At 42.5% G+C, this 19,865-nt stretch overlaps 1 protein-coding gene across 1 annotated transcript in view; it reads right to left on the bottom strand.

Annotated features, from left to right (window-relative positions):
• LOC114069098 (Down syndrome cell adhesion molecule homolog) overlaps nucleotides 1–19,865 on the bottom strand; it is a 184,677-nt gene that overhangs the window by 40,210 nt on the left and 124,602 nt on the right. The window contains exons 19-24 of the mRNA XM_027905653.1: nucleotides 17,347–17,464; nucleotides 16,356–16,519; nucleotides 13,048–13,146; nucleotides 12,293–12,481; nucleotides 9,714–10,004; nucleotides 4,852–5,028 (exon numbers count right to left, since the gene is read on the bottom strand). Of these exons, the coding sequence (XP_027761454.1) occupies nucleotides 4,852–5,028; nucleotides 9,714–10,004; nucleotides 12,293–12,481; nucleotides 13,048–13,146; nucleotides 16,356–16,519; nucleotides 17,347–17,464 (1,038 nt within the window). The remainder of the gene's footprint in view (nucleotides 1–4,851; nucleotides 5,029–9,713; nucleotides 10,005–12,292; nucleotides 12,482–13,047; nucleotides 13,147–16,355; nucleotides 16,520–17,346; nucleotides 17,465–19,865) is intronic.

Here is a 19,865-nt window from a genome sequence, read left to right as displayed (position 1 = left end):
ACCATCTTGACACATCTCTCCAGCTTGAGTTGCATTAATTTTTAAAAGGAATGGACAAAGGGCTCTTTTTATTCATTGAAAATCTCAACAAAGCCCCTTCCATCCACTTCCTGCATCTTGTTTCTCTGGGGGCCAGCTTCTCTGTCTTAGCCTTCATGCCTCACCTACTACTGGAGAAGCTGAATCTCTCGGCTTTCTTAAAGGTCTGTTTTCTCCACTTTTTTATTTTTAACCTCCTCCTATTGATTTCCAGCACTAAGCAGGGCGTGTTCCTGGTGGGGGGAAGGGCTCTTCATCTGAGGTGTTTCATCCAATCCAAATCCTACCAGTGCTGCATTTAGATTTCTGTTTTTCACTTTGTATGGAACTGCCTTTGGCCATTAACACTTACAAGTGGTACCACAGACACAGTTGATGACCATTTTTTTCTCCCTCATTCTCTTCTCTTCTTCTTCTCTTCCCCCTTCTCTTCTCTCTCTCTTTCTCCCTTTCTCCCTCCCTCCCTCCCTCTCTCTCTCTTTGCCAGAAAGGATGACAGCAATGGACAGGAACAGGACAATGGATATGGAAGAGGAGAAGCCGCCCAGGCCTCTTCTGCCTCCTCCTCTTCTCTTCTTCTTCTTTCCAGGAGATTTTATGATGCTTCTTGTTATTCCAGCAGCCCCTGCTCCTGCTCCTGTCCCCTGCCCCCATTCTGAGGGTTAGTGGGACCAGAGAAAAAGGTGTCCAGAAGACAATGTGTCTGTCAAAGCAAACCCCAGAAGCCTAAAAATAACTGAATAGCACAGAATGGTTTGGATCTCAAAGATCATCCAGTCCCACCCCCTGCCATGGGCAGGGACACCTTCCACTAGCCCAGGTTGCTCAGAGTCCTGTTCAACCTGGCCTTGGACATTTCTATGGATGAGGCAGCCACAGCTTCTCTGGGCAGCCTGTGCCAGTGTCCCACCAGCCTCACAGGGAAGAATTTCTTCCTAATATCCAATCTAACCTTACTCTCTGTCACTTCAAAGCCCTTGTTCTCTCACTCCAGACCCTCCTAAACAGTCTCTCTCTATCTTGTCAGCCCCTTCAGGCCCTGCAAGGCCACAGGTAGGTCACCCCAAAGCTTTTCTTCTCCAGGCTGAACAATTCCAACTCTCCCAGCCTTTCCTCCCAGCAGAGCTGCTCCATCCCTCTGATCATCTTGGTGTCTCCTCTGGACTCGCTCCAACAGCTCCATGTCCTTTTGCTACAGGACAAATGCTGTTTTCACAAACCAATGACTACAGATTATGGATTATAATGTCTGTTTTCTACATTACACTCTTGTTAGCAAATTAGGAATACTTCCTAAAATGAACCGGTATCCCTGCCAGTGTCCTATCTCCCAGGTTTTAGGGCTTGGGAAGGCCAGGGATGAGAGAGTGAAGGGGATGATCTCTGCTCCAGCCAAGCAATCACCCCCATGCCTTAGCGAAAAAGCCAAACTGCACCTCAGTGTGGGTCTGACACACGACTGCTCCACCAGGCACTGACTCAGAGACAGCCCTCGCTTCCATTTGCTGGGGCAACCACCTTTAAAATTCTCCACACATTTGGTTTGGCCCCCCTGGGAAATCAGGGGCAGTGATACAGCTTTAGATTGCATCCTGCCACTCCTGAACTAGCACGCCACGCTCATACTCGCTGCCTGTGTGAAGGTGAACTGGATTTAAAAACGAAGGGGAAACTATTACAGGAGTAGCAGAGCTGGGTTAATAGTAGAGAGAAAGAGCATTAAGCCACCAGGCTTCTGTGTTATAATATATGTGGACCTACTGAATGGCTGCTTGAACTCCAGCAGCCAATTGACCTTTTTTGTGGCCTGGCTGGTGGAACCAATAAACTGGGCAGAAAATCAGGGCTTTGCTAAAAACTATGCCTTTTTTAATAAACAGAACACTCCAGTGTGACACAGGAGGAAGGCAGATGTTTAACTGTCCCTACATGCTAAACCAGGAGTGAAAGGATTAAGAATGCAGAGACTGCTGTTCTTATGCTGCGTTTGCCACAGAAACTGGAACCACAAACCCTGTCTATAAGCACAGATTCAAATGTCTGCATGCAAAACACACTGCAAACCAAACTGCAATTCCCACTCCTCTTTGTCCAGCAGGCTCAGAAAAAACACAAAAGCCACAAAAGCCAGAATTACACCTGTGACTTGCACAAGTTCTTCTAGAAGGTCCCAGTCTGGAAATTACTCTTTTTGATGTAGGCTGGAGGAAAGCTGGCATGATTTCTATTTCAAAATCCATATGGAAGTTGATCACAACAATTACTAAAGCAAATTTTTTTTTTTTTTTTTTTTTTCAGTTAGGAGAGCAGAAAAACTTGCTAACACTGTCATAGAGAACTTAGTAATGAGTGCTCAGGAACAACAATACTTATTGCACCTATTACATTGTTATTATATACTTTTAGAACAGGAATTAACTTCCAGAAGAACAGAAAATGTCTAACATGGGATCAGGCTTCAAAGGGAATGAACAACCAAAAAAAATAAATTAGAATTACTGAAGTCCTATCAATCTGATCTTGGCAATGAGTAAAATGATGAAAAAAACCGGAATGAAGCTTAATGAAATGAAGTAAAGGCATAATTGAGGCCAATCAATAACGATTTGTGGTCAAGCAGCCATGTCCAACAAAGTGGCTTTTTAAAAATGAGACTTAAGTTCACTGAGAATTGACGACATTGAAAAGTCTCTCACTGTGATATGATTAAACAACAGTAAAATCTTACATTTGTATTTCTCACAGCAAAGTGAGAAAGTACCTCAAAGTATTTCAATAAAAAGTAGCACGTTGCAAAAATTAACACAGGAGGCATTTTTCATTTAGGAGACCATAAAGGGAAAGAAAAAAGGCTGTTACCTCTCTGTCTGATGCTGATATAAGGGCTGCTGGAATACTGTGTTAGTTGAGAAAACCTACCTAAAGATTGCAAAGGGACCAGATAAAAGCCTTGACATTAACAATTGATGGGAAAACTACAGAGGAAAATTAAAGAATATTCATCTGTTTCATTTACCAGTGAACGCATTAAGAAATTACTTGGATGCCACCACGTGAAAAGAATATCCTCAGAGGCTGAAAATGATCCAAACAAGAACTTCAGTCCCCAAACAGAAGTAAAACAGGACCAGATGGGATGTTGAGCTGTAGCTTGACAAATTCAGATAAGTGAAACGCAACTTTTACAGAAATGTTAGTTTAATATTTTTATTTAACTGATTACTTTTATCAGAAGTACTGATGAATTCTTTTTCACTATGTTTAAGTGAAGCTCAGATATTTTTCTAAACTCCTATATTCTGAGAGAAAATAGTTCAGAGGGGTCTGATGTTATGCAAAAGCTGTACTGGCCAGTGATCATGAGCCTTCCTTAAGGGACTGTAACTCAAGAATATATAAATACTTGTAAATTAACCATGAAAAAATAATGTGCACAGCCATCATTTCCTGGAGCCAGGGGGTTTGAAATGTCCTGCTCATTACTGGATGGAATTCCACAGTATTTCTAAGAAGACAACACTTTCTGTTTCTTTACCACTTATTTTTAATAAAAAAAAATAAAAAAAAAAAACCAAAACCAAACCAAAACAAAAAACCCCAAACAAACAAAAAAACAAAATAACAAAACCCACAAAAAACCCAACCCAAACTTCACAGAGGTAAATGACTTCTAAGGCTTCAAATGAGAAAGTTCTAATACAAGCTAAAGCTTCCAGATGCCCTGATTTGCAGAGCTGTGTATGAACCATAAGGGCAGTTGCCTTCTTTAATCTATGAGTTTGCCCATGCCTAAGAGCCCTGCATTATTTTTTTTTTTTGGCAAAAACATCCAAAATATTGTTACAAAAGACAAAATGAGACCCAAATGAGAGATGAGTATTTGCTAAGGTGAGAAGGAGTCACCCCTGGTTTTAATAGATAGGATCATATTTTGCCAAAATGCAAAGAGCTAAGCAAGTTGGTGGCTCTTGGAAATGATTATTTTTTTGCAGAGGGTAAGTTGCTTTGCTGTTTATTCAGTGTGGGATTTGAGAGGCTTTTCCCCCCAATACCTCCAGTGAAAGGTCTGCCGTTCTGTGCCAAAATCCACAGGGCAGAAGTGCCAGGCTGCAAGAGCCAAAGAACTTGGCTGTGGCTCAGCCAGGGGTATTTACTAGAAGATTGATAAAGCTGAATGAATTCACAGATCTAAACCTTATTCACAGGGCAAACAACTGAATTCGAATGAGGATTAGAGCAAAGTACAGATCAGCAGCAGTGAAAGGCCAGTGAACAGTGAAGTGTTGCAACAGTTCTGCCGTAACACATCAGGGGGAAAAAACTGTGGCAACACATCTGAGACTATCTGGCTGTGTTTTCTAGCCTACTAATATATGGCTACTTTCATTTTAAAATTCAGGAATCATGGTTTGCATCTGCTGGAAAACTGAAATTCCCTCAGGTTTAGAACATTTTATCCTTCAAAAAAAACCCCCAGTTTTAGGTTACCGAAACCGTTCACAAGGGAAACAAACACCAGGGGGAAAAAAAAAAAAAGGGAAATAAACACCAACACACGAGAATTATTTTCTTTTCCCCCATGCAAAACAACAACAATGAAACCATTAATTACTTTTTTAAGAAGCTGAGCACCAAGTGAAAAAGAAGGGATTTCTGTAGAAGACACGCAATGCTTTGTCACCTCAGGTCTATCAGATATTGCAGGAAAATGGTACCAGCTGGGAATTGAACAGTTTGGTCACCTGTGCTTTCACATTCAGGGACTGTGTGTGTGTGTGTGTGTGAAAATGAGTGCCACAGATGTCCTCTTACCTCGCAGCCTCTTCAGCCTCTGCTCCCTCCTCCTCCTCCTCACGACCAGCAGCATCACGAAGAGCAGCAGGACCCCAACCAAGATACAGGAGATGGTCACCAGCATCTTTAGCCCTTCGTTGGTCGCCAGCCCTTCCTCACTCTGCACAACTGACTTGATGAGTGGAGGGATTGTACCTGGAAACAGTGTCATGACATCAGAGGCCTTGTTAAGGAAGACAAAAGGTTGAGTTCGTGGGGAATAAGGCAGGTTATGTGCTCCAGCTGCCTGCAGAACGCTAATAAGGATGTTTCTGTTTGGGGTGGATGCTACATTTGTGTGTCTAATGGCCATGCACACGCATCCAGGCACGCTGATGACAGGTACTGACTGCAGAGACTCAGAGATTATCAGAAATCAAGAATTGCATTAATTGATTAGGCACAGCCATACCCGTTAAGCAGTCAAAATACTATGATTAATTCTGAGTCCTGTTAAATCATTACAGGGCTGTAAGAGGTCTCAGAATCCCTACCTATATATTACTCCTTACTTTGGGAAAACAGCACTGCTGCAGCACTTCTGCTGGGCTTTTCTTTGCATTTGACAAAGCTCGTTTTGTGCCACACACAGCAGATCAATCCTTCGCAGAGAAACGTTCTTACATCAAGTCTAGGGGGTGCAGCGGTGATAGGGATCTGAAATTCAGATGGCCAAGCTGATACTAATCTGCTAAAGACTGTCTGACATTAAACTCATCAGTAAAACAGGAGGGTAATGCCGGAGAGAAACAATCAAATTTTGAGAGGGAAACCAGGGAAATGAATCTACCAACTACTGGCAGGCAGCTCACTTTTTCATTCTGGGACATATTTGCATTTTGAATATACCTGGCTTCCTGGTGATATATAATACTTGAACTTTTCAATTCTCTTTTTCTTTACCTCTGAAGGACGTGAGAAGAATGCAGGGCTTTCTGGGGAAGGCTGTTTAGTCATGGAAGACTTCTCCCTCATTTCCTGATTACTATTAAACTGCCGAATGCAACCACAAATGAGGCTATAAAATGCAGATTTGTTTGGAATGGGTAGGAACACGCAAGTATTGTGAACTGTGATGACTCTGGATGGAAGCTATTAAATTTTAACCGGCTACTGAGACATAAAAGGGACTCCTCACTTGCTGAAAGGAGAGGAGGGTGACAGAGAAAAACAGGCACATCCTTTTTTACATTTTAATTGCTGCATTAAGTGATTTAGTTATATCTCATTATGTGCCATACAGTATCAGAATAAAAAACTAGGATATAATACAGTACAATGTGAGTGCCAGAACCACAGTGAAAATGTAGAATCCGAAGTCATGGGGTTTTTTTTTTCAGATCTACTTGAGTTGCATTTAAAGAGTAGAGCAGCTCCCTTAAGGGGCGAGAATAAAAAGAAAAGCTACAACCACCCAAACCTTTATCAAGTACTATGGAAAATCTGTTTTCTTACAATTGCATTTTGAATATTTTTCTACTGTTTCTTCGCAGTTCTTCCCCATAATTTTCTTTTTTTTTTCCTCCCCTAATTTTCCATTTCTTAGTATAAACACACAGCAGGACTTTTTCGATTGAGATTCAGTTTTTGCACTACTCTCAAAGCAAACAAAATTATTAGATGAAGAAATGGAAAGAACTTCAAGCTCCTGAAGGTAATACTAATAACTGTCTCCAAATTCTCCAAAACCCTCCTGAATACTAAGAGGCCAAAGTTTCCTCTGAATTACAGTCACACAGAGCTCTGGCTAAAGACTGTTGGGTTCAAGACTGCCTAAAATTATGTCTTGCTTTCCTTGATACTTCGATGAAAATCAAATTATGAGCGGCCTTAATTTCAGTTAAACCTTAAGTGTTTAGGTATGTGATTATCATTATCCATACCTCTTCCAAGTAAAACGTAAACCTCATAACATTATACACAGGCACTCAAAGCTTAATTAAAAATCATGCTGCAGGCTTATATAACCTTCCCATTATCCATTTGTGGCTTTTCAGCTGTTGTATTAGGAATTACCAAAAACTAATCCTGCTCTCCGTGGATAGCAACGTTTATTGGCATTCTGAGTTCTGGCTGGGAGTGGAATAGCCAAAGTCCTCAGTGCTAAGCCCCAGACAAACTGGGAGGGTTTGTGTTATTTTCCAGGTCAATTCGCCTGCTTGGTGCTTCCTAGAAGTTGTAACTGGAATGTCTCTGACCCCATTTTCCCCTTTGTTGCAGCCCTTCCAGCATCTCCCACTGCACCTTGTGAATTCAGGACTACTAATGGAAGTGTTTTGCTGTGTCCCCACTGCTCTTCACGGTAGGGAAGTCCCTCGGTGGGCTGGAATCAATTAGCATAGTTAGAGCAGCCGTGGAGCTGATCTGATTTAGTGTCAGGGCTACTGGCTAGCTGAGGGAAGCTCCTTTGCAGTGCCACACACTACAGGGCTAAAAATATCTCCTCAGGTATTGAGTGCAAGCGTTCCAAAAAACAAGGGGCAGGGAGGTCAGGAGATCTGCGAGCTGAAATACCTGGGAATGGAGAGAGAGCACGAAGCTGTCATTAACCCTCTGACCTAATTCCCCAGGGAGAGATTTCAGGTGAAGGATGCTTAGCCAGGGTATTTCTCAGGAGCTCTGCCACAGGCAGCAATCAGCTGCTGCAGCCCAAAGTGACCCAAAACACCACGTAACTCAAGGATTTCTGCAAAGTTTACAGAGGCTTTATCTTAAGACCGCTAAAGCTCCTGAGCTTGTCCTCAGCTTTCAGTATCCTAGAACTTCCATACACCATATTATCTAATCTTCAAAGTACTGTCCTTGTATCTGCTTTATCCCAAGGGCAGCTGGGACCCCTGGAAGATGGAAGGAGCTAATCTCACATCGCAGGATGAATCAAAGGTAGAGATGGGGGTAACGCTCAAAGGCAGAGCTGGCCAGGAAGTTTCCACTGATGTGTTTTCCGCAAACAGAAAATTCCCTCTCCATGAAAGCAAAAAATTCCTGCGTGAAGTATTGATAGGAAATGTTGATTTATAATACTACACTATTTTGCAACTCTTAAGCCTATGCAGTTTACCAAAGAAAAAATGAACAGGGAGCTGTAGGGGCGACTTTTGGTTTAGAAGCACTGAAATATTTTGATGAAATCTCTTATGTGGAAATAGACAGTCTTAATTTTCAATAGTGATGGTAATAATAATAACAACCAGTTTATCGTTTCAATCCTGCACCAAAGGCAACAAATTTAGAAAATCTGAAAACTGAAATTTGCTTCTCCACCCGTGTTTCCCTCTCTTAACCTTGGGGTCAGTATTTGAGATCACGCTGCCTCTCTAAGGCACAATATAGTCCTGGCAAAGCATGTCTGGCAAACAAAACCAGCAATGTCACAAATGAGAAATCTTCCAGCTGACCAGAAGCAGTGGCCCAAGAAATGTAATGCTACAAACAGTTTTCACTGTTTCGTTTTCTCAGTAACTTAAAAAAACCCCACGGGTTGTGCAGGTCACAGCGTGTGAAACTGAGGTAGGTATCATCACCCAACCAAAAAGCAGAGCCTGACAACATCTGAAATCAGATCACTGCAACAATACATTTGATTTCAGTGCTATCAGTGGAAATTTAAGGCTCTGGACCCGCATTTTCATAAAATCTCATTTTAAGGTATGGCTTAAGACTGTGTGCCCCAGTCACACACGTGTAATGATGTAAGATGTAATGGTTTAGGATGCTGAGGTTTAAACCCTGCCTGAGTCATAACTCACATTTCTGACTGGGAATGGCCCCTGCTCTGCCCTGAGCTGTACATGAGGAGTGATGGGACAAATCCGTGTCGGGGAGATGTGTTACCAACATGGAGTGACGAACAATTACCAGCTTGGTGCTGTCACTGGACAACCATCAGCTCTTGCTTGAACCTGCTCACTGGTTCTGTTGGTTAATTTAACAGTACAGATGTCGCCAAGTGGTTGCACAACACAGCACAGTATCCCTGGCAACACAGCAAGATTTTACACTGGATGTCTCCAGAAAAGCTCTGGCAATTCACACTGGAGCAATTCAAGGGATTGCCATCTGGAGCCATCTGTGCTGCCTTCCTGCCAGGAGTACAGGCATCTCCCACTGCAGAGCCACCCTCCCTTTCCACAGGCCTGCCAGGAGATGAGCTGGGGTGACTGACAAACTGGCATGTTTGCTCTTGCCCTCTTGTCCTGGTTTCTGCAGGGTGGGCAGTAACCCCTGGCAGAAGGGCGGGATGCAACAGCTCCTGCCTCCCCTGTGCCCTGCTGGCGGGCATGACCGAGCCATCTGTCATGGCCATTAGCTTCACTCTCCCCTGTCTGTAAAGCACTGCCATTGCTTTGCCCTTGGAGGGTGCTTTCCAGAGGCTTTCCCGGCAGACAAGCTCCGTTGTGTCACATAATGGGTGTTGGGCAGTGTCACAAGGACATCGCACGGAATATCGAGGAGGTCACACCCCCCCCCCCCCCCCCCCGAATGGCTGCAGGAACCAATTGTATGGGAGACCAAAATTTCATGGAAGAGATGCATGAATTACCAGCAAGTGCCTCTGTAAGCACTGGAACTAATGACACTTAGTGTCCTGTGATTATGTGTCTCATGGCTGATTGACTTTCGTGCTGGAGCTTTTCCGCAGTGATGACAAATAAACAATTCCTCTTCTCTGCCTGGCAGCCCCTTGCCATGAAATCAGGAGATATTTTACATCTTTGAGACCTTAGCCTCAAAATGGAAGATGAGGAAAAAAAAAAAAAAATCTAGGAAATGGGAAGGTTGAACTTATGAAACTTGAATAAAACAGTATGTGAGATAAATAAACAAAACCAAGTACTTACTGCCATCATAATTGAGTGTTGCAAATTTGGCTTGTTTCTCCGCGCAGCCAGCACTGTTGCACACTCTCATCTGCAGCTCATACCAGGTCGCCTCCTGGAGGTCATACAGGATGTAGGACTTGGACAGGGATGTCCTCTGAGCCGTTGTCCAGACCGTTGTCCCGAAGGGCCGGTATTCCAGGGTGAAGGAGGTGATGGGGCAGCCACCGTCATTCCAGCCTATCAGGTTCAGCTTCACTCGCGTGGTGTTGATACTGGCAAAGAGCTCCTGTTCCTTGGAGAACTGTGGCTCTGGAGGAGATGGTATAATTCAAGTGAAATGCTTAAATATTACAGATAAAGGGCTCTCAAATTATAAAGTTAAGAGAATAACTTCTAGGATGTGTTTATCTTGAACTCAGTAGTTACATATTGAACTTCTCCCCCTCCTCCTTCTGAAATGTTGTTGTTTGGTTTTTTTTTTTCACACTTCGTGCCAGACTCACAAACTCAGATTTCCAAATCTACAAGTGAAAAAAATATCCATCCATCTCCAGATGGACCTGACTTGCTGGTTTGGCATGGTCTGGCATGACTTGTAACTCTAGCGTAGACACTTCATAGCAATAAATGCCCCTGCTCACTGCTATGAAAAAAAGAGAAAGAGTTCAAAACTTCCTCCAAAAAAACCACAAAAGACAAATGCACTTGAAGATTGTTCACTGGTGCTCCAGTCTTATTTTGAAGTGGAACTGAACAAGGCTTTTTTGCAAGTACAGAAACTTTCATTTGCCAAAAATGACAAATTTTAAGAACTTGCAAGAAAAAAAAAAACCCACATTAAAAATAATTATATGCTAACATTGCACATGACAGACATGAAAATAGTATATATTTTGAATTTTGCGTTTCTGAGTTAAAATGTTTCCATTCAGAGAGGGAATGACATTTTTTATTCCCTTGTCACACTTTGGGCTCAAATGATGGTTTATGATTAAAGTTTTTTTGACAGTTCTACATAATACAGGAGTAACGACAGTCAAAATGTCACCTAAGAATTGAAACAGCAACAGTAAATGGACAAGGGAGGTCATCAACAAATGTAATTTAAATTAAATACTGCTGCAGAGTATTTAAAATATTATTTTAAACTGTTTAGCAAACCAAGTTACACTTAATGTAGTGAAAATTATCTGTCATGTGCTATTTTATTTTCTATAATGAAGCATAATTTGTCCAAATAAGGGCATTTTTGCCATCCTTGTCCCAAAATATACCCTTTTCTAAACTCTACAGGAATCTAAATGAAACTTGTAATTCCTGCCATGTGTTATGAACTACTTCAATAGTCCCTGTTAACAGCTTTGGATAGAGATGTTTTTGGAGATTTAATGTGAAGGAGAATGATCTCAGCCTTCTAAATCACACAGTACCTGTTTAGTCCATAAATCTTACACAGCTGGTTTTCAGGCATTTATATAAATTCCCAGAGAAATTCAAAAGGTTGAGAGATCTGCTTTCTCATGAACCAAGGATCTCAAAGGTCTTTTCCAATCTAAACAGTGCTATGATTCAGGTGTTACTTGAAGCATGTTTAAATTTTACATCTCATGCAAAAAGAATCATCTCATAAAAATAAAAAAAAAATATAAATCAACTTCTACTTCTCCAAGTGTCCCTTTGCTTTAAGGTCAGCAGATGATTCTCCCTGACCACGACAATCAATTTCCAGCTGAGCTTCAGTCTCCCCTGAGCTTCAGCAAGTCCTGCCACTCACATCCACCCTGCAACAGCACCAGTGTGATGGAGAGAATGGAGAAGGGCTGACATTCCTACCAAAATAAACTGTTTTTATTGGGAAACTGCTACCAAGTGAGAGTGTTTCTTACAACTGCTGAGGAGATGCAAGAGGAGGTGCACTTTAGAGCACCAGGCAAAACTACTGCACCATCTTGTGTTAAAGTGCCCCTCTAAGTGGGTCTGTGGCCAAATATGCTCCTAGTTCTGACACATATTTGCAATGTGGAATTTCCCTCAGGAACCACGAGCAAGGGACCCGTTGCTGAGCTAACTAAGAATTCCATGGATTTTGTTTGTTTTGCCTTGCAGGACTTAATGCAAACTTCTCCTTTATTTCTGACACCGACCCTGCTGAAAGGATGCTATTTCCATGGTTCCTGCAACACCAGCTTGGAGGAGAAATAAAACATTGGCCGCACTTCCTTTATACGTAAATTTATTCCCTGTCTTCTTTCGACATCCAAATAACAACTTGAACTTTTATAAGAAGAGAAGAAACGATTTCTTCATGGCAATAAAGCAGTTGGAATTCCTATATCCTGTGGCAGGGGAGACACCCTCTTACCAAATATCACCCAACTCATCTTAGAAAAAAATTCCTGGGGAAATAGGGACAGAACATCAGCCAGGACGAGCCTAAAGTCCTGCGGCGACAGCCTCTCCTCTCACAGCATGGACACAACTGGAAATGCTTCCAAAGACAGTGATATTAAATATCCAAACCTGTCTTCTCACCAAACCAAGACCTGCAGCAGGATGCAAGAGCTTTAGGGGAGCGAAGGGGGTGGAAATCCACGTACCTTTTCCCAGTGTCTTGGCCTCGATGATCTCGCTGATGCGTCCCGGCCCCACCCCGTTCTGGGCAGTCAGAGTGAACTTGTACCAGGTGCCACATTTCAGCGTTTCCAGCCTGTAGGATCTCTCACTGGGGCTAATGGGAAAGCTGCCCCACTGCTCGCTGTTATCTTCAGAGTACTGCAAAATGTAACCTGGAGGGAAAGCACAGATGGCTGCGATGAGGCAGACATGAACCGCAGATCCTTCAGGCGATCCCACGAGTCATTTTAAAGACCTAATAAAAACTGGGGAAAGCCCATTTGCAGGGAGACAAACAGCTCCCCCCTGACTAAAAGATCTCAGGCAATGCATTTTTTCCCCCGTCCTTACAACAGCTTAAATACCACTTTTATGATTGCTTCAAAGGGAAAAGAAAGGGATAGATATTTCTAAGCACCCTTCAATCAGCAACAACCACATGATGAACCTGGACCCTCAGAAATGAGTGGTTGGAGATTACACGTCTGGAATATCAGATAGAGTAACTGTCACAACAGCTGAAAGAAAGTGATTTAATGTGTGAATAAACCACCACAAAGAGAAACTGCAATTTACTGAAAGCTGTGATCACGGTGATAGTGCACATCAAGGGTTGACAGCAATACAGATTGCTTTGTTTTTCTTTTTTTTTTTTTTTTTAGCCATTCATAATTATATCCTAATCCTATCAACATGTGAGAATTTAGTAAGAAGCAGCAATTAACCTGAATTATATTACCTCGAATAGAACTGCCACCGTTGTCTCCAGGTATCCAGGAAAGAGTGATAGAGGAAGATGTGGTTTTGGATACAGTGAGTCTTGGCTGGTCTGGTGGAACTAGATAGGAAAACAGTTAAAAATAGAAAATGCAATCAAATGATTAGATGTGATCTTAATCACTTCTCACAGTCATTTATCAAATAACTGTTTTGAGTTGCAAAAAATGCAAATGATTTCTGTCAAAGTGCCTGTTTAGCTGACACCCTTGGTTAAAACAAGAGCAGACAAGCTCTCATTTTTTACATTTAATTTTCTACACAATTTTATCTTTCAATTCTTAACCTTTGTTCTTCTCTGATTTTTTTTTTGTATCTGTCCTGTCAGCCCTAAATGGCATATGAGCTACCCAGTCATTAATTTTCATTATTTTTCATATCTGTTTTAGGGGGAAGCTGAAATTGTAGTGGCAGGAAACAGATGCACAGTTGCAAATGATGCCCCACTCCTGCCTGTGTTTGCAGGCTGTTATAGCAAAAATTAAAATAAAAATAGAAGGGTGTATAATGAGTTTCTGCCACTCAATTAGGCAGCATAGTTAGATCTGTGATGGGAGGCAGATCCATAACCTCTTCCCCACCACTGAGGTTATGGGTACAAAGAAGACATAATTTTATAGCAAAGGCTGGAAACCCTTCAGTTCTGCTGCTCTCTGTAACATTATTATCTGTGTTTAATCTGTGGGATATAAGAACCAGGTTCTTTTGAGTGGTTCCCAGGACCAGCTCCTGACTGAACACAAGAGTAAGACAGAAGTGTCATCACCCATCTTCCCAGTGGCCACTTTCCTTCAGAGAAAACCCATTTCCATCCTGGTTGGATGAGAGATTGAGTAACCTGGTCTAGGGGAAGGTATCTCTGCCCATGGCAGAGGGTTTGGAGCTGGGTGGCCTTTAAGGTAACTTCCAACCCAAACCATTCCATGATTCTATGAAAATCCAGCATGAAAAGGCAGAGAAAGAGCCATGCCACATCCCAGTGAGTTGCCCAGGATAAGAAAAACCGGGACTGGTAAACGGGACAGGGAATTGAGACTGGAAATGGGACCATAAACTGTGACAGTTTAGGCTCAGGATAAGTAACCCCAAACTGCACCAGTGTAGAGTGGCTGGGTTTCCAGAGCCCAGGGACAGAGTGTGGCAAAGCAACCAGCTTTCTCTGCACCTTGACAACTCTGTCATGTTGCCAATAGGATCATACACCAGTTATGGTCTGGGGAGGTCACCTCAAGACTTCTGCCTGAATCGTTTAGCTGGCCCTGTTGTAGGGATGAGGTAACCAGAACCATGGCACAAGAGCAGTGATGTCACGGAGGATGATGTTTGAAAAGAATGGCAGGTGAAACTTCAAAGAGCTGGTCGAAAATTAATTGGAGCCCTGGAGGGCCAATATTTGCTAACACATCACCCAAGTGTTTTCTGAGCACGTGTGACCAGAGACCTCCAAGCTCCTCAGAGACACAGACAAAAGGGAGATTTGCTGCCTTAAGAACAAGAAGTGAGGCGTGGGCAGTGTCCATCATGGGCAAGGAGGAAGAACTGGGATGGAAAGCCAGGGAAGGGAGAGAACACAGATCCCTCTGGCCTCTGCCACTGCAGGCATGGGAAGAGGGTGGTGGTGTCGGTGACCACAGCTGGCAGGAGCTGCCACTGCCCTGACACAGTTACTGTCTGACAGAGACCAGCAAGGCAGGACAGGAGTCCAAAATGTCCACCAGTCTGTTTGCCAGAGGACATTGCCTGCCCTGCCCATGTTTAAGGTGCAGCTCCACCTGCAGAATGGAATTCCAGGAAAGGCTCCCCTCTGCAGCTCACGCTCAAGTCAGCAGATTGCAGAATAATTTGGATGCTGATAGAAATCAGAGGCTGCTGGTTTGCAGCTGTGGACTAGTTCAGAGGGAAGTTCATTTTGCTGCCCTCACAGGGCCAACAGTGCTGAAGAAAACCAAAGAGACAGTTTATACTCTAAAGGAAAATTCTCTGAGTGAGATGGATTTGTTCTGTTATTCTGACTGACTTGGCTGATTCCATGGAGAGAGACTGCACACACTGCGCTGGGAAAGACTTATTGTGAAACCTTCTATCACAGCTTCACCCTATCTACAAAAAAATGGTGGTCCCACATATTAAATGCCACTCTTTCTCTGTCCCCGAGGGAAATAATATTGATTTGCTTTTAGTTACTGCAGTTCAGTAACAGCAAAGATATACAATTACAGAAGTACTTAGTGAAATATAAATATAAAGGTTTCCATTTGATGGTGTTTTCTCTGCCTCCCTCCTGTTGTGGTCACACTTCAAACATTGCAGAAGAGCATCTTTAGTTTCTGTTGGACTGTAGGTAAGCTGATATTTGTTTCAAGGCTCAGTGGAATGGTTTATGCAGGAAGAGTGGGGCTGCAGCTGAAACAATCTCTTTCTGTGCTCTTGTTTGTTTGCATTAGAAGTTTGATTCCACATCCAGAGAGTGTTGAAGCACAGCATGGCCCACATTCCCAACTCAGGTGTTTTCTTCCCTTTGGCACAACAATTTGCAGTCAGCTGAAGCACTTTTGAGTATCTTCTTTTAGATCAAGTGAGCAAGGAAATCTCTTGCACAGAGTATTCTTGAATACACAGGCTCTGCTTCACATTACTGTCCGTGTGTATTCCTACATTGTCATTGCTTTTATATGGACCAACCCTATCATGGATACACTTCAGGCATTCCAACATGCATATAAAAAGTAGCTGGTGATATGCATTAGTTGCAGGTGTACTGATGTTTCATTTTAAATGCTTCCTCACATCCACCATCCATAGAATTGTGCTCCTCCCTCATGAAGTTTCTGTCCAAGGTCTCAGTACTGGGGAAACATTTCTGTTGAGAGCTGTACAGAAGCTGAAGGAAAGGCCTTCAGGTCTTTCTGAATTTTGTAATATTTAAATGATACATGTAATTTTTGTAAGGAGAAGGTACAACCTGTTACTTTCTAGGTGAAGAACTAGAAGATAACTGAATGCCAACACTCAGCTGTCAATCCTACAAGAACCTCACATAGAGACTTAACTGCCAGTGTGCGAATTTTTCCACTAAAAGCACCTTTTGCTGGATCATAAAATGTTTATGGCTGAGTCAGAATGACCTGCATACTATTTTATTTATTAATTTAGAAGAATTAGATAGGCATAACACACAATAAGATCAATGTTTTGCACGCCCTTTGCATTACCAACACGTAGCAGTTAACAGCTGTGGCAACAATTATGAGGTGGATCAAACAGTCTTACCTTGTACCTGCAAATTCAAAATGATTTCATCTGATCCCCAGTTGTTACTGGCCACACAGCTGTAGTATCCAGAGTCCTCTGCTTTCACAGTTCGGATGACAAAGCTCCCGTTGCTGAAGATGCTCCTTCGCCCATCAATCATCACTAGACTGGGTGTCCCGTTACTACCTCACAGGAAACAAAGTGCATACATTAAAGAAGTTACAATCAAAATTACTCAGAATTGGATTTTTTTTTTTTTTTGAAGCAACTAAGAACGGGAAGAAAGCAAAAGGGTGGTGGTGGTGGTGGGTTCTCTTTAATGAGAAAACAAAGGAATATTTTCCGTTGGGAAACACCCGCCATTTGCCTTAAAAATTCACATTATCTGGCCCAAATCTGAGTGAAAATGGAAATGAACTCCTTCCTTAACTACCTGCTGTTTCATAGAAGTGACAAAATATGAGTAAATATCAGTTCCTGGCTGCAAAGTTCAACCTTTATAAAATGACAGCTATTTGTATCAATGCCCAGGATGGTTTCATAGCACAGCTTACACCGTGCTTGGATGAAAGTTATTGTCCCTGTGTGTGCCTCGTAGTGACTCTGTCAAACTGTGAAACCAAAGCTGAAAAGAGAATAATGGAAAATGAAACATGTGCAAGACGCACTGACACACCTCAGCACGGATCAGCGTTATCGGGCGTTTCGCTTCCTCAGAATAAAACCATCCTGTCTGCCCGAAGGTAAAAACAAAAAACACTCCAAGCTTTCACATTTTGAATGTTTTCCTTTACCCCTTCTTCGTCATTCTTCCACTTTTTGATACCTGCAATCACCTCAGCTAATTAGTTCGAGGGATTTCTAAACTCCTCTTCTACCGGGGCCACGTGCAAGTGCCCACAGATGGCCCTTCTCCTTCCCCACAGCCCTCCAGGATCGCCCACTCCACAACCCTCAGGATTTTAAGGAAATGGGCTTTAGCAGGGCTATACATTTAGTTGCTGGTTACCTATCCTTCATCCACTTGACTGTTGGAGCTGGGTCCCCCACGGCTTTGCAAGGGAGAACAATGTCCTTCATCCAGGGGGTCGTCACCGTGCCGCTGAAGGTCAAAATCCTGGCAGGAGCTGGGGAGGGGGAGAGAGAGAGCAAGAAAGACTGGAGTAAGGTGTCCAGTCCTTGGAAAGGAAATGCAGACACCCGGAATTAAAGGTGGGAAGCCAAAACAATCTGTGTCAAACGCTGCTTTTAGGGAACTAATTCCCTTTAACTCGTAATATTGTCTATTTACTTAAGCACAAGTATCAGTTCCAGTATCTGGAAGGAAAGTATCTAAAAGAAATATAAGGGACAGAACGGAACAATCTTCGTACAGGAAAAGAGAAAAATCCAGTTATTTATAATCTTTACTGACTTTTATGTATTTCATAGCAGAAATTACAGATGAAAATTATGTCCAATGGATGCTTCTCTCCAAACTTTCAGTAAGAAGCGTCCAAAACAGACAGGCGTCTTATAGAAGCTAAATTATTGATACATCACTGCTACAACAGTTTTCTTATTAAGCAAAATAAACCTTTGTGCATGTACAAGTTAATACATTGCAGAGTCTACCTGGAGTCCACAAATACGAACAAACTCTTCAGTCAGTTTGATTCGTGTCAGCTCTCAGATCACCAAAATACATCAAGGAAAGTATCAGTCCTGTAGTTTCAGTTTATAATTTAGAGGAACACTGAGGTTGTTTTAGAGCTTCATTTATTCCTTAAGAATGACCCTTGATAGAAATAGACTTGCTGTTGGCCTCTAAATATACATTTTAGAGGCACATACTGACTACAGACAGACAAAATACTGTATTTTTAGGCTTGATCTGCTTCAGCCATGCACACGGATCAGAATTTATACTTAATAACCCATTTTGCACCAATTAGAAAAACATGAAGATGAGACCCAGCTTCAAATGTAACTGGGATGGTTAATTTTGAAGAAAAAAAATCATGCATAAAAGAACAGACCTTGAAAAATTAAGCAAAATTACTTGAGTAGGCTGCAATGGGACTTGAGATGCTCATAAAAAGAAAAGATTTCATAGATGATATGATCAGTTTGGGCTGTATTGCCTCTGTTCTCTTCTTGCACTGTTCTTTCAACACAAATTCTTCCTCAAGTCAGAGGTTGGACACCAGACACTGACAGTGCAACAGTGATGTTGTAGCTCCCGGTTTTCCACATCCTGTGTCCCCCATTTTACTGTGATGGGTGGAAGTAACATAAAGCTCAAAGAAGATGAAGTGGTAAGATGACAGACCGTAACCCAGAAGTGCTGACTCCAAAAGCACAGTGCACTATTCCTGGGAAAGTTTCCACACAGGTTCCTATGGATTATCCCATTCCTTCCATGCACTGAGTGCTTTTATAAGAAAATTTTCAAGTCCAATTTTCTTTGCCTGGAATCCCACAGACCTCTCTCTTTTAAACAAAGGGAGTTTCAAGAAGCATGTGGGCAATTCAGCTGCAGGGTTTAAGGGTTTACCTGTGTTGTTGAAGCCACCCACATGCCTACAGACTTCCCTCCAGCCTTAAATTTGATGGCACAGCAATGGATTGGGGCTGTGCTTGCTCCTATTTTTTGCAAATTACCCCATCATCAATTGAAGAGAAAGAGGTGCCTTCACAGAACAGTGAACTTCCTTATGCTAATGAGGTTTTCTGCATGTTTGTTTGCTTCTATTACAAATCCTATAACCTAAATTTATTGTCATAGAAATAGAAATGGGGCAGGAATTCTTTGCAAGAAGCCACGACACAGGTTTTTGGGTTTTTTTTTGTCCAACTGCATTTTAAAGGCAAACTGAACAACAGCTATGACAGTTCACTCCAGCTCAGATTATAACAAATAAGTGATCCACCAGTGAATACCCTGGGACAGGAGTTTCTTTCATTTACTTTCTCACAGAAGAGGGTAGGGAGGCCCTGGCAAAGGCTGCCCAGAGAAGCTGTGGCTGCCCCACCCCTTGAAGTGTTCAGGGCCAGGTTCTCCTCTCAGGGGGGCTGGAATGAGATGATTAAGGTCCCTTCCAACCTAAACCATTCCATGGTTCTGTGGTTCGAATATCCTGTGGATTCCAGCCTGATGAACCATTAAAGGAACAGATCACTGAGGTGTGTGTGCAATCATGGGAACCCTACATGTTGTTTAAAAACATTAAACAAACAAATCAGCACAGACTATGGGGGAAACTTGATCAAAACTAATGCTCAGGTGGTCTAAAAGAACAGGGAAAACTCAACATTAAAGTCAGAGAGTTCTCCCCAGAGGATCAGATTGCCATGGGTCCAGATCTGTTATCATCATGTTGACAGCAAATGCCATTCTCCATCAGCCATGGCCAGCAAATAAGAGGAACAAGGAGCATGCAAGGTTTTCTGTCATTTGAATATGTTTGATAGGCTCAACCCACGTCTTTCAAGTCAACAGTGAAGTGTAATTTGAGGGGCAGGGGCAGAGCTTTACTTCCAGACTGA

This window comes from Empidonax traillii, unplaced genomic scaffold (assembly GCF_003031625.1).
Source record: "Empidonax traillii isolate 1590-97213 ecotype Southwest subspecies unplaced genomic scaffold, ASM303162v1 scaffold1189:size291722, whole genome shotgun sequence".
Classification (NCBI taxonomy): domain Eukaryota; kingdom Metazoa; phylum Chordata; class Aves; order Passeriformes; family Tyrannidae; genus Empidonax; species Empidonax traillii.
Note: the sequence above shows the minus strand (reverse complement) of the source record. Positions and strands in the feature narration are given on the sequence as shown.